We start from the raw sequence: 15921 nt of genomic DNA, 5'->3' as shown, positions 1-15921 counted from the left end.
TTATTTGCTGGCAATGGAGTAAAACAAATTGCCTACAAACTTCTACATTGCTAATGAAGCAGTTTAATTGGCTTCTTTTTTTTTTCTTTTTAACATTTTAATTAAAAAAATAAAGACCAGAAAGACATCCCTGGGCAGAGACCTTTGCAGCAAGTGTGTCAGCAGAGAATCACACAGCTCTGGGGACTCGGGCTCTCATTCATGGAACTGACCTCCTTTGAAGAGCACTCTGAGATCTAGCAGTGAAAAGGACTTTAAAAAGTGCTAGACAGCATCATTAGTATTCAGGAGGACACAGTTCTGTGGCTTGGTTGAATTCAAAGGGATCTGCTGGTACTTAGGAAAGCCAAAACGTTTTCCAGAGGAAAGGGCTGAGCAGCTGGGGGCTGGCCATGCTTCCAGCACTGCAGGCTGACTCAGTGTCACTGAACCAACCTGATTCCTGCTCACTTTTTGTTTTCACCACTTCCACAATGTAGAATTTTAACCTATTTCTAGCTATAAAAGTAAGGCAGTATTTAAAATACGGCCCCAATGTAAAAATCTGCATTACTGCATCCCAGAGCCCTGCTGGCACTCCTGCCACCACTCCCTGTGCTCTGTCGTGCCTCTGGGTGCTTATTCCATGAGCACCTCTTTGTTACCACCTCTTACACCCTGAAGCTCAGTGGATTTACACCCTGCTTCTCTCAGCTGCTGTGGAGAAATTCAACGGAATGGAAAGTCAATCATCACATGTTCGAGGACTCCAGCTTTAAAGATGTCCCCGCTTGTAGGAGTGGAACGTGCTGTTCTTCAGTTCATCCACCTGGCTTTGCCTCTACATGAATATTAAGTAAACAACTTTTATTCCCACCAAACAGCTTTTGAAAGAGTAACCAACACAAACATCCCAATTCTAGCCAGCAACAGACTCTCAATAATAGCTCCAAAAGTCTCACCAGCTTCAGGGGGTGTGATTGAACACTGCAATTTACTCCAAGGTTAGCACGACTTGGACAGCTCTTGAAAACATGGGGTTTGTTACACCAGGCCCTTCTGTACACATTTGCTGTGGTCCATGATCTTCCAACTACTGATCTTGCCCTTTGTTCTGTGCGAACAATCCTGTGACATCAATCAGTCACATCAGGAACTGACTCATCTCTCCTCATGCTCCTTCAAACCTTCTTACATAGCATTTCTTTATCAGCACATTCCCACTGACGGCTGCTTTACCTTTGCCTTCTAACTTCAATAAAGTTTTCTGCATTTTTTGTTTCAGTTAAATTCCATTGTTTCAATTCAGTTAAATTCCAAATGTTTCAATTTAAATTCCATTAAATTTGCAGCTGCTGGAGAATCTCTAGATATTTTTTTCATTATGCCAGATATCAAGGAAAGGGGGAAACCACAAGTATTTGGACAAACTACACTGTGATGTTCTGGGGTTGGCATGGGGGATTTTTTGTGCATATGGAGTGATTTATTTGGGGTTGGGGTTTTTTGGGTAGGCTTGTTGCTTTGGGGTTTTTTAATCATGCCATTCCAGGGTGTTGCTTGTCTTTTGTTGTTTAGATTGGATATTAGGAAAAAATTTCTTTGAAAGGGTTGTCAAGCACTGGAACAGCTGCCCAGGGAAGTGGTGGAGTCACCATCCCTGGAAGCATTCATAAAATGAGGAGATGTGGCACATGTGGTCATAAAACACAGAGATGTGGGAGCATAGTTTGGGGATGGGATAATGGTTGGAGTCAATAACCTCAGAGGTCTTTTCCAGATCTGTGACTTCTGCTGACCCCTCCATGGTTCCAGGGTATTTCAGATTACAATACATCTCCATAAGGAGGCCAGGAAGGGTTTACTTTAACATTTTGAGTTAACAAAGCATTGAACTCATCCAGTGGAAGCCATATAAACCTTCCCATTTGTTCCAGATTCTCAATTGCATCAAAACTGTAAATTCCTACTCCTTCCTTCTGGGATCAGTTAACGCAAAGATTAGCCATGTCTCTCCAGCTTGGTCTTTACCAAGGACACAAAGTAAGGCCACAACAATGAACCCAAATCTGAAGAGCCCCATAGATAAAACTGCCATCATTTAAAACACAACAACATCCAGAATCATGAAATACACTCTTACAGGCAGGACCAAAAATTTGCAACTTCCACAATTCACTCCTTTGGGGATGCCACAGCCAAACCAAGTAGCATCGGGTGTGACACACTTTGAAGGCTCCTATTCTGAACAATTTCCAATGATAAAATTATTTAAAACCCACAGAACTTAAACAGCTTTCTGTGCTGGAGGAAGCCCAGCCAGGCTGGTTCTCCTGAGCTGTTTTTTAGTGAAAAGCTCCCAGGAATGGGGTCTGGGCTGTCTGTCAGTGGCTGTGGCAGGGAGCTATTGCTGTCTCAGCTCCACACCGTGTCCTTACAGGCAGCCAGCAATTACAAGTCTCTTATCCCAATAATTACAGGCATAAGAATATGTCTTGAACAACATTATATTCTGTTCTTCCACGTAGCTCATGCTCTCACAGTGCAATGCACTAACCAGAATAAATATTTGGTTTTTTAGGAGTGAAATCAAAGTCTTAACTGGCTGATGAAGTCTTTTTGCCACTGTGTGCCTGAAAGAGACTTGTATTGCTTTTTTAGGTGGCAACCAACGTGGACAAAGTAGGATTTTTAGGGAACTTTGAAGTGTTTTCTTAAATCAAGTTCTTTTTCAATGTAAACAAAGCATTCCACAGCAATTTAAGGCTAGAGAATTCATTCCCATATAGAGCATAATGGCAACTTCCAGTGGAAAACAACACTTGGAAATTATCACCACCATGAGCTCTGCTAAGAATATTCCAACTACCACATGGAAGTCAGTACATATTAGTAAATTAGAAACTCTGATAACTCTCACTGATAAAAATGTTTTTCTTGCATATGAGAAGTCTCATGTCTCAAGCCTCAGCCTAATCAAGCATTAGGCACCACAATTAATTCTCTAGGAACTTTCTTGTCTTTCTCAAAATTGGAATTTAACTCTCATCACTTGAGAGCTAAATGGTAACTGCAATGTCCAGCATTTCCACACATTGTTAGGCTTTACTTCTGGCCTGTCCAACATGAACATCCCCAGATAACTCTCTCATCCAGAAACAAGCCAAAAGCTGGCCGAACCATGGAGTTTTATATCCAAAACATTTCCTCTCTGCTAAATGAGAAACAAAATAAGAATAAGAAATGTAAAACAATTCTTCAAGGATATCCAATGGCAAATGTTGCAAAAAGTCACCTCACATCTATGAATTCTGTTGCCAAAATATTTTGAACACAAAATTAACATTTTATCATAGAGTAAAATCCTGCTCTGCTGTTGTGTGTACCCAGAGCCAGTGCACACATACACAGCAATAACATCTGAGTCTCTCCAAGAATTGCATCTCATCACTGTTGATGAGGCTCCTCACTCACCAGTTGGGACAGCAGGATCCATTGTTGGCTTTTCCCAGGTGTTGATCTGCTCCCAGGTAAATCCATTGGTTCCCAAGGCGACGCTATAACCACAGTTACTGTAGTGCTCATCAAATGAACAACCACCTAAAACCAAGAAAAATGAAAACATTTCTGGGTTAATTTTCTCTCTTTCTTTGTGGTAGGCCATTTACTTGGATCTTTTGTACCCAAGCTTACAAAGGAAATAAAAATAAATAAAACTCATTTCCTGAACATTATTTTTCATGCAGCTCCAAAGGTGATGTCCAAAAATATCTTTGTACTTTCTATGTTTTATCTCCACTGGAAGCCCTTGTTTTCCTCCCTCCACACTACTGTTTCTAAGATCAGTCCCCTTTATTTCAACCTGTTATTTTCAAGGACAATTCTACAGGATACCCCCATGCAGGAATATTTGCATGAACCTCCAAGAAAGATTTTTTTTTTTAAAAATCAGGAAAATGAAGGAGGAATGCAAATTACAAACAAGCATAGCATCACTGTTCCTACAGCAAGGCCTCACTTCTTTTTGTTTTAAGCCTTGATTATATTTAACCTGGCTTTAACCATCTCCTAAACTTAACAGCACAAATTTCTGTGTAGTCCATGAACACACAGAGCTTCCTCAAGGTCTTTCAAATCAATACATTTGAGCATGGCCCTGTAGTTTCTGAACAAGAGAATGAGAAGCAGCAGATGTCAACTGGCATTCACACCTTCCAGATCTTTACTGCAATTCCTGAAATACTTGGAAGGAATTAACTCTCATAAATACATTGGCAGCTGCCTGAACACCTGTGAATCAAGGGAAATTCAGGAACTGTGGAATGAAATGTGTTCCAGGGCAGATATTTGAAACTTGGGTCATGCAGAGGAATAAGATTGTTTATTCCCTAGGATGTTCCTACTCTGGTGTCCCTTATGATCTCATGCACTCTTCACCTCCACCCAACCCAACCTGCCAAAGTATTTCACTACTGGATCCACTGGATCAGGGATCTGGGTAACTCAGTTTAGACTTGAATCATGCCCAAGGTGTGTCTATAAAGATTTGGTTTCCTCTTAGGGAAGAAAGGATCATTGTTCTCTGCAGATCCCAGTGCTCCAAAGGAACTGGGCACATGTAACATGCCAGGGCTGCACAGTGCTCAGGACAATGCTCCCTTGCTCTGCCAGCCAAGCACCAATGGCTCCTGATGATGCCTCAGGTTTTAGCTTTTATATTTTTCAGATCCTGTGGTGCTTTAGTGTGTGCTTCTGAGCTTCACATTAAGGGATGGTGAGCTCTCTGCACAGAGCAGGGAGACAAAACAATTCCTGCTCCAGCTGGGCACCAAGGACAAATGATCCAAATCTCAGCCCAAGAGCACAAACAGCGTGGGCTGGAGAGAGAAAAACAAGCAGGATGGGAGTGCCTGGGCTGGAGCTGGAACGGAACAATGAACTGCAAGGTGCAAATGGAGCAGAACTGATCCAAGGGAGAGACCCCGGGAGCGCTCGTGCATTTTGGGACCATTTTGGTTCATCTTGGGTGCAGCCCTGGCTGGGCTCTTGTGCTGCACAAGGTGGATTCATTGAGGGCTTTTAATAAATCCCTGCTTTATTCTTTGACTCTTTCTAGTCTCTGTTCTAGGGCAGCCTTCACAAGACATCGCTGACACCAACCAGAGTTGCATGGACAGAGATATTCCTGACTCCTCCCTCCTTCCCACAGCTGCACTCACACAATAAACACCTGGCACGTCACTGACCTGTGGTTCCCCTGCAATAAAGGGTTACCCAACACTAAAGGCATTAAAGCTTTCTTTAATTTTCACCCATATTACCCATCCCCCCTGGAAAGCCCAAAGTTTGTCTCAGTTCCTATGGAACTCCTCACAAATTACAAGTATATTTCATGTCATTCATAGTTCTCAATCCCTTACTCTGTTAAATGACTCTCTCTGCACTCCAACTGTAATTGATTTTTTAAGTGGTTCTACAAAACTTCACCAAACATTTCTAGTCAAGTATATGCTAGGAAGGTTTGTTGGATAGAGTACCTGACACCTCAAAATGCTCTGTTGCTGAAAAAAAGGTTTAAAGAGATCAAGCTTGTCCTAAAAAATTAAAACTTGTATATATTACATATTTTCATCTGTTAATAAATTTTATGACCCTGGAAAACTTGCATGTTTCAGTAGCTTCTGAAAATATTTCTGAGTTTTCATGATTTTATAATATTTAAATAATCCTTGCCTTTAATTTATTGCATTTGTGAAGCCTTCCCAGCTGTCAAAACAAGCAGGATTACACCTATCTGTGTAACTGTCTCCTGTCTCCCTAATTTTTATTTAAATTAATTTAGGTGAAAAAGTTCAAAATTGCAATATTGAACAGGCTCATTAAAAAAGTCTAAGGGAAAATCCAGGCAGCCTGGACTGTGTGGGAGTGAGCAATGAAAGTCCTCTTTATCCCAGCCAGCAGAACAGGCAAAATCCAACCCTGTGCTCTCAGCCTTGATGGGGCATTCTCATTTTGATAGATTCCCTTTAATTCAGACACAAACTACCCCCACCCCCCTGCTCAGCACACAGGGATGGGGCTGTCTGGGAGCTGTTCCTTTGGAGGAATTGTAAAACACATCCTCTGCTCCAGCCCAACTCCCGTGCAAGGTCTCCTGTACACAGAGAAAATTGCACAGGAGCTGCTACAAAGTCCCAGAAGCAAAACAAGCAATAAGTAGCAAAATATGGGGCAGCAGCGCTCACTGAAGTGGGAATGTAATTGTCAATAGCCTGGCATAATCAGCTAAACAGGTGGTTTTATCCTCTCTGAGGAAGATGGAGTGTGAGGAGCTGAAAAAGGGACACAGTGAGAACCTGTGGAAATTAATTGGGAGCATCTGCTGATACAAGACAACACCTGAGGAAGCTTTAAAGTGCCTCGCCTGAAAGTCAAAGCTAACCTTGTAGTACAGCTGAATAGGAAAGGAAAGGATAAACCATGGAGAGCCTTAAAAGCAGTAGCAAGACACCTACATTTCCAAGAAAGAAAAGGTTAGTGGAGAAACCTCCAAACACAGAGTGACAGGGCAATAAGCCAGAAGGATTAATTTACTAGAGGCAGCAGAATTGGAATGTGGCGGTGAATTTGCAGGAAATGAGGACAAGGAGAAAAAGCTGGAGTTGATTTTAAGGGCTCAGACAAGCAGATTGCCTGTGGGAATCCTGGGAGCCAAGAGGAGGGCAGTGCCCACCAGCTTCTTGCTCTGCTGTGTCCACTGAGAGCAGAATTAAAAATGAAATAAAGGTTCAGCTGGGAGCCAGAGCCACAGTGACTTGTGAGCCAAAAAGTCAACAGCTCCTCTCTTCACACTGTTGCAGTGCACAGTGTATAATGGAATGGAAAGAAACTTCAGAAAGTGACAGGAAAGTAGTACAATATATCAGAATATCACAGATTTTGGGGTTACTCTAACAGTCACAGAGTCACAGAATGCTTTGGGTTGGAAGGGATCTGAAAGATCACCCAGTGCCACCCCTGCCATGGCAGGGACACCTTCCACTGTCCCAGGCTGCTCCCAGCCCTGTCCAGCCTGGCCTTGGTCACCTCCAGGGATCCAGGGGCAGCCACAGCTGCTCTGGGCACCCTGTGCCAGGGCCTGCCCACCCTCACAGTAAAAAATTCTTCCCTATATCCAATCCGTGGTAAAGCCATGAAGCCACAGTGACTTTTGTTCATATTTGCCAAGCAAATCAAGCAAGCATGTCAGTGGTTGCCCCCCTTTCTGCAGAAGGTGGCAGATGTGACATTGCATCTTCCCTTCCAGGCAGCCAGGTTCAGAAAATTAAAGAGATTTTAGGAGTTCACTAAAGTAGGAATAGTAACAAGCAGAAGTGTTGCTTTCACTGATGTCAGCATAAGCTTAATGTTCAATATTTCCACAGACACCCCACCCATGCAGATACTTTTATACGAGCTACACCCAAATATGATGAATATAAAGACAGGAGAGGTTAGATCCATCCCCAAAGAAAGTCATCCATGGCTGAAATCTGACTGCTGAGAGGCAGAACAGGGCTATTCATTAACCTTGAAAAAATAATCCTCAAGTTGAAGGGAAAGGAGGACCAACCACTGGATGAATTTAGTTACCAGGTCTGCAAGTTATCATTTCAGTCACACATCTCAGAGTAGCTTGAGGAAAATGGCAACATTTACACATTCACCAAAGTGGGGTGCTGGGTCTTCATAAATTGTTAGCAAGAATGAGGATTTTTGGAAAAGATACTGGGATGTTTGGAGCCTTTTTCCTGCTTGGCTAAAAACTGAACAATCGCAGTTGCTCAGTGGGGCCAACGAGGGAATGGAGATGGCTTTGATGGCTTTGGATAACACAGATGGTGTTAAACCCTTTTCACAAAATGAAATCTAAACAAGAAAGTTTTTCCCTTCCTGAAAAGGGTCATATTGAAGCAAATAATGGCTCACATAAGAAGGATAAAATATCCCTTGTTTTACTCTGCGGGCTTGTAACAATGCCACTGCTCATCTGAGTGATGCTAATTAATCTTGAGCAGACCTAGCATCAGTTACTGAGACTTGCCCCTGGATTATATGTAAACCAGCCTTGCATAAATTGAATGGCTCCTTTGAATATATAATTGAATTTGCAGAAGTGTGCGCCAGGGGGGTGTTTAAATAAGTGCACAAATATGATAAAAAGAACTTCACGCCATAATATCTAATTCAGTAAGCAAAAATAATGGCAGGGCACATTCCAATTAGTGTTTGATTTATTTATTTTAACAAATCCAATTAGTTGAATGTTTTATAAAGTCATCCAATGTCAAACTCTCACAGACTCACCAGATAAAAAACACAATACTTCTAAAAGGGGATAAAGAAACACAGTGATGTGAGAAGCCTCATTGGTTATCCTGTGGTTCTAAACACACACAGGAAACAGAGGAGCAGATAGAATTTGATCAGGCATTTACAGCAATCCCAAAGTGGGAAAGGAATAGAGACAATGAGAACATCAGTCTCATTGATCCACTGCATCATTCCTCCAAAAAGAAGTAGTTACTTCTCTCATTTACTGAAAACAAAACAAATAAAAACAACAATAACTCCCAAACAGCAACAAAATGGGCAAAAGTTAAGAAAGCATGAACACTTTTTAGTAAACATCCCTTTTGAAACTTTCATGAGAGCTGAGATTTAGTCTATCAGTTTTTGTCTTAAACTCACAAAATGCAAAGCAAGTAAAGGAAGAAACACATGCTGTTAGGATGAGGCAGTGCTTATGAACTATAAAACTCTACAAATTAAACCACCACTGTTTCTGATCATTCATTCTCATCCCTTCCAGAGACATTCTTGTTTACCAGGGCTGGAAAAGATGCATTTGGCTCATTAAAGTAACTCCTAGTGTGGGATTTATTGTATAAAAATCCATTTGTAACTTATTTTTCAGACTGTAGAATTCATATAGCAAATTCCTGAGAAATCTTATTGTATATTCTTCTGGAAGTGGGAGAGAATGAAGAATGAAAATGTACATGTAAACCTTGTGCTGAGTTGCTTTAAGATGGGATAAATCAAGGAATATTGGAATTTCCTCACTCAGGAAGAGCAGTGAGTCCTTTGTGTGCTTTCTAGTCCTTCCAGAAAGATGAAGACAGGAGACATCAGACAAGTGCACATCAACCTGCTCTTGCAACTGGCCAATTTCAATGAGTACTTTATTATCCTAACCAAATGTTTGTTCTATAGCCACAGACTTTCAAAGAACAGGTTTCTGCAGAGAAAAAAAGAGTCATCTTGACTGAGTCAAAGGGCACCATGTATTCAGGGTCTATTTAAACTCAGACTCTACAAGGGAGACAAAGATGCTCTGACTCCTCAAACTGCAGGGAAAGCTTTGATCATTTTTTATGCCTCATTAGAAAACAGAGGATCCACACCAGGAGAAACTGGGGAATAGATTCTCCAGAGTGTAAGAAGGAATAAACTCTGAAGTAAAGCATTCATAACTTCTTTTTCTGATGGCAGCTCTTTAAGAACTGGGCTCAGAGCTCGCACAGATTCAGGTGAGTCACTCAACCATTAAACACAGCTCCCAGGCTTCTCAGCTGCTGGTGCTCACAGAAGTGCTCCTCTTGAGGCATCCAGATGTTTGGGGCTCAGAAACAACCATCAGAATTCCTCTAATACATCCCACCTGGATTGGGTTCTGCTGCAAGTGTCAGTCCCCATGGTCGAGGAGTGATTCACCCAGCACAAGACACTTCTGTTCCTTGTCTTGACAAATCACTCTTGATACAGTCCTGCTAAATTTACATGTAAGCAGAGACAGTTTTATCTATGCTCTGGAAGGTGACAGTTCTCTGAGATACCAGTAGCAATTGTCTGGCCAACTTGAAGCATTTTTGTTAGAGTTGACTAAATTTCATTCTTTTTGCATGTTCTGTGCCCTGGCAATCCAGATTACAGGGGAAGCATGCAGGAAGCTTGCCTTTATTTTTAAAAACAGCAATGAAAATTATTTCTCTTTAGAATTAAAATATGTATGTATAGGGTTTTGGGTTTTTTTTCCCTAAATCAATGTAATCCTTGAAAATCCTGAATGCAGTTTAGAAAAGCTCTCCTTGGTTCAAAACTGGAATTGGGATTCCAAGTGCTATGAAGCCATTAACAAAGACACTTATACTATCAGCATATATTTATACATTTTCTAAGTCTTTTTCCAATTACACACCCTGTGACCTTGCTGTCTTTGCAGTAGCAGTGTTACCTGTCTATTCCCACATGTTGTGAAGCAGCTCTGAGCACAGTTTCCATGCACACACATCCCCCATGAAGGGATAAAATCAATAGCTGGAGGTTCCTTGCATAGGAACCTTGCTGCAATCAAAATATTGCTTAAGGGATCACGTGTGGTGTCCATGAGGAGCATCACCAGTAACAGACAGGTGAAGCTCTGTCGTGTGAACACTCCAAGTGCCCTCCCAGTAATAACAAGTTCTTCTCCCAGCACTTCCCTGCAGAAGTGTTGGTCCCAAATGTGCAGCAGAGCCCGACAGAGTTTTTCAGTTCTGCTCCTAATCCCAATGGAGCAGAGCAAGCCTCGTGGATCCTGACATGCATGGAACAGTGTTTAAGCTCCATGGCCTGAACTTGTCAGTTTAAGCTGAGTTTTCTTCCTCAAATTCATCATTACAGGTTTCTCTTTGCTGAATCTTCCCTCTGTGTCTCATCACTGAGCCCCAGACCTGCTCAAACACTCATTACTAATTCTGTACTGCATAATCCACCACGGATCAGTGAAACCACTTTGAAGTATCCCAGGACTAAAACTAACACTAAATGTAATTTGTTTCAATTTATATGTCCAAATCAAGGATGACTCATCTAACTTGCCTTGCAAAAATGTATGTCCTTTATTTAATACCAGGAATACATTTTTGCTACTGACAGCTGAGCTGTCACTATTTCAATAGCTCAATATTAACATTTTATTGCTTTAAGCATAAGTTAATATTAGAGATCTGTAATATCTCTAATCTGATTGAATTATTTTTTTTCAAGCTGCTAAAAAAGTCAGTTAATACCCTGCACCTTTTCAGAGAACCCTGACTTTCCAAGTTCAGTTAGTTCCAGTCTGCTGCATCACGCCAAGATTTGTGCTAAGAATGTTCAGACTTGACTGTCCCGAGGAAATGAAACTGGTAAAATTAACACAGGTTATCAAACTCATAAAAGATTCTGAAACAGACATTCCCCACCAACTTTTCTCATGATTCTAACTAATAGTTTTTCAATCTATAAATTTAATGGCTTTCCACCATTGAAGCAGACTCCTGCTTTAGTCATACTAGGACAGAATGAAGATTTCTTTTTAAAACCACAGATTTGTAGCACACACTTGCTGCTATACTTGTAGACTAAATATATTTTAAAAAGCCTTAGTTTGCTTCAATTCATTTATTTAGTCACAGGACTTTTTTTTTCCTAAAATAATTCTATTTTGTATTCAAAAAATTCACCTTAAATTGTTAGCCACGACTGTTGAAGATGTGCTTAGTTATATTTGTCAAGTAAAAGCTATTTGTGGGTGTTCATTGTTTCTTAAAAAAAAAAAAACAGAACATTGCTCTGCTTTTCTTACAGTATCTGAAAATTCTTAGGGATAATTATTCAGTGGATCCTAACAGGCTTGTCCAACACTGTATTTATAATGCATTTCCACTAGGTTCTACCTCAGCTGCTACACTGGAGAGTTGATCAGAGCTCTCTATTGGCTTGCTTCATTCCAGCATTTTATCTGTCACATGGATACCTGTTCAAGCTGCACACGTAAATTACACCCTTCTTTTACTCTACAAGGCAGAAAAAACCTGTCTGGAAGTAGCTGTTTCTCACTTATTTTATATTCCATTAGCAAGCCTCTCATTCTCAATAAGCTTTTATACAAACTTCAAATTAATGTGTTTGAACTTCAAGCAAGAAGCAGCCGTTGACTGACTCACATTATCTTTGGTGATGAATAAAATATTGCCTCAACAGACACCATTTCAGGAATTCCAGCAGCAACTACAAAACCTCCAACCCTTCTTTCCCTGTTCTGCTGTTCAGGCTCCTGTTTTGGAGGATGATCTCCTTCCAACAGGGATGTTCCATTGGAAGTTCATGGTCATAAAACACATGGCTTGGCTTAAATAAAGGTAGGAAGTCTGGTTTCTTGCCACACCACCAAACACGGAATAGAATTAAACACAATCTGGCTGCCATCAAATATAACTAGAACAGACATACCCTTTTCAGAAAAGAATTTAAGTTTTTATTGGACTGGCACTTTTATAATCATTCCATTAACTTCCCAAATGAGGCCAAGGGAAGTAAATTAACTCAGTGCTGAACTTCCAAAATGCATCTTACTTTTGCACTTACAGAAAACTACTCACAGTCTTCATGAGGCCAGAAATGTCCATGTGCACACACAGACACACCCCATCTGTATTCTAAACAGTTCCAAAAAGAACTATCAGTAGTTTAAATGTTTTCCTGGAGAAGATTTCTAATGAAGTGGGTTGATTCTTGATGAACAATACTAATATTTTGTTTAAATTGCTTCTGAACATGTGCAATTAAAGATGCAGCGCTGTGCAGGACTCCAAAAAGCTCCTTGATATTTGAGCTGCTATGCTTGACAAGAATTAGCTCAACTCACCCCGGTTAAATATCAGATTTAGATAAAAGGACAGCTATCATCTGTTATTGAGTATCAGCAAATCAAATCTAATTGGCTAATAATACAGTGGTAATAACTTGCAATGAGTCTTGCCACTGATATATCATGCTAAATTTAATAACTTTGTTATTGGAATCTACTCCCGGAGAATGGCTGTATAAATAACTTTTATTGAGTTCCAACAATTCCTGTAGCTCCAACTTTATACGTATCTCAGATCAAGGTTATCTCTTCCAAATGCCCTTTCACTTGTTGCTGACAGTTACTGGTTCAAATTACAGTTAAAGTGCAATGTCAAGGATATTTCAAGACATGTATTTTAAATTGTTTTCAGTCAAACCATGATCTTCATTCAATGTGTCAGGAGCAAGTCAGCCCCAGAAGTGACAGTGGCTCTCCAGCTGCTCTGCTTCCAGGTGCCCTGGAGTCAGGCTGGGAACAGGAGGGCAAATCCTGGACTCTAAGAGCTCTTGTAAACCTCAATCAGCTGACTGATGGTTGAGGCACTGACAGTCAGCTGCAGATTTGAATTTCAGTCATTTGTTACCTGACTTTTAATTGCTTTTTCAGTTTATTTATTCTGCCTCTGCATTTTTTTATCCACATTTTCTCCCTTGACGTACAAGTGCACTGCAATACCCGGGATGCAGTTCAGAATCCCAGTGCAGTGGGGCAAACACCAAGCCCTGGAAGCCCCTCTGTCCTCTGCAGCACACTGGAAACAGTGTGAGAAAAAAAAAAAAAGATTTGATTGCTTTTATCCTCCAGCCTCCTCTGTGTAAATTCATTGCCCAAAGAGAAAAACACAGAGTAAATACGTGCCAGGAATAAATAGGCCTCTGCCTAACAGCACTTGTGAGTTCTTGAAAATATACAGAGCTCCTCTTCTGTTTAACCAAATTTCCTAGTACTACATAAGCATATGTGCAAAGTGCCTCTCTAATTACAGCCATGAATCTTCCTCTCACAGTCCCTGACCCAGAATGTGCATTTAGCAGAGCTGCAGCATTCCAAGCTCTGTATTAATGAGGGGCAGCATGGCAATGAGGAGAAAATCCAGAGTAACTTCACACGAGTGCAGTTATCTCTACAGACACCTCCGATTTTGTTAAGAGGCATCACAGCCTCTCTCATCCCCCTGGGTGTTACCCTGTCACATCCTTGGCCACCTGCAGCCAGTGACAAGTCACAGGTGGGCTCAAAAGTGGCCCATCAGCCACGTGCTGCTGAAGGAGTCCCCATGAGCCACTCCAGTCTCCATCCACTGATGGGGGGAAATGATTTGTTAACAACAGCTAAGTATCTGCTGAGATTCTTGATTTTAGAGGAATTCCAAACTTTAAAATGGACGACATTTCAACATCTTATTTTCACTCTGCACTTCACTTGGGAACAGTTTCAGGCAGTACTATCCCAGTTACACAAAACCAGGCTGGTAATGAACATAGAGAAAAATATTCCTATTCCATCATCTAAGGCCTTATTCTTGTCTTTGCTATAGATAACCTCCAGTTTATGGCTGAAACTTAGAATAATACATTTCCAAGGAAAAATATTTTTCAAGACAGATTTTCTGAACTCCACAGCTCTTATTCCATTTAAGCAGCATCAAGCCTGAACTCTGCTGGGAAGCATTAAATCCTTAAAACATTTCTTTCTGAGACTTGAAAGGCACAAGGTGAAAGAATCTAAAAGCAATCACTTCTCGGTATAATGAATGACCAGCTTGGAATAAGAAGCCCTTTTCTGTCACATGAACCATGGTTTCAATCAGCTTTTAATCCCTGGTCTATTGAGACATGTGAACCAAGTGCTCTGAGCTTTTTATCCCAACCTCAGCAGCCCTTGGTGGTGCAGTCGGGATGGACATGCAGCAGAGATGGCCCAGTAAAGGGCAGATTCTAAAAATCTAAATTTGAAACAAGCTTCAAAGCTGTTTCACTGACAGTACATCAATATTTCTTTTCAGGAATCTTGGAGGATTTTGTAAAACCTGTGTAAAACCCCACACTTTTGGTAGGACTGCAGACAAACTTTATTGCTGTTCTTAGACTGAAATAGTCAAAGTTCATGAGTGCTATTCAGATGCACAAAAAGCTCCTTTACTGGATATTTCCATCTGGAAATAAAATCTTACCAGCAATTTAAGAAGATAATTATCTTTGCTTTAAAGACTTCTTTTTACACTCGAAATTGCATGATGCCATCTCCAGAAGTTAGACAAATACCTTGTGCATGATATTGTTTTATCCACCTGCTTGCCCAGCCCTATAAAGCACCTTTCCATTTGATTTTGGTAGATGAAAGGGTATTTGTGAGTATAGCTGCATACAGTATTTAACAGCCCAGGAAACTCCATTAAAATGTAATGCATTCCCAGAGCCTCAGGTGAAAGTGCAGCTACTCAGAAGCAAAGATTTTTAATAAGTGTCCTCCTCAAGATTTCAGCTCTGCAGCTTAACTAAGTATAAAATTTCTAATAAATTCATTGTCCATTTTTATACAAGTCATTTACGTTTTAAGATGCCTGTGTGAGAATCTGATTTATTAAATATATGATTCTTCAAAAGATTATGATCATGACATTAAGTCATTCAGAAATTAGATTCAGTTTCTGATCAACTGAATTGGTATTAAATATACTCATCCAATTATAACCAGAGTGCAATTACACTGATACTTGAGCTAACTGCACATTAGGCATTGCAGCCAAAAATGTAAGAGAGATGGAGTGAAAGAATGTTTGAAAGCACACTTTTAAAATAAAGGAGAAGAGATTCAGATTAGAATTTAAGAGGAAATTCTTTACTCAGATGGCCAGAGGCAGTGGCACAGGGTGCCCAGAGAAGCTGTGGCTGTCCCTGGATCCCTGGAAGGCAGGGATGGAATCTTTCCATCAGGATCTTCTTTCAGGATCCTTCCAGGATCCCTGGAAGGCAAGGCCAGGCTGGATGGGGCTTGGAGCAACCTGGGACAGTGGAAGGTGTCCCTGCCCTGCCTCTTTAAGATCCCTTCTGACTCAAACCATTCCATGGTCCTATGACTTTCTGTGGTTTTGTCCAATGGCCTCTCTCTTGATCTTTATTCAGTGTGCTAAAGCTTGTACCTGAAAGGCTAAAGTAAGATAAAAACAGTAATAAAATAAGCTAATCAGGCATCTCCTTTTGTTATCAATGCACTTTGTAGGCTATTGTAACAACCATGGCATC

At 40.8% G+C, this 15921-nt stretch overlaps 1 protein-coding gene across 10 annotated transcripts in view; it reads right to left on the bottom strand.

The window, feature by feature from the left end:
* Positions 1-15921, bottom strand: part of PTPRT (protein tyrosine phosphatase receptor type T) — a 450746-nt gene that overhangs the window by 325609 nt on the left and 109216 nt on the right. For all 10 annotated transcript variants that reach the window (XM_038158539.1, XM_038158540.1, XM_038158545.1 and 7 more), the window contains exon 2: positions 3454-3579. In XM_038158539.1, the coding sequence (XP_038014467.1) occupies positions 3454-3579 (126 nt within the window). The remainder of the gene's footprint in view (positions 1-3453; positions 3580-15921) is intronic.

The sequence above is a fragment of the Motacilla alba genome, chromosome 20, assembly GCF_015832195.1.
Source record: "Motacilla alba alba isolate MOTALB_02 chromosome 20, Motacilla_alba_V1.0_pri, whole genome shotgun sequence".
NCBI classification, from domain to species: domain Eukaryota; kingdom Metazoa; phylum Chordata; class Aves; order Passeriformes; family Motacillidae; genus Motacilla; species Motacilla alba.
This window is presented reverse-complemented; position numbering and strand designations above follow the sequence as displayed.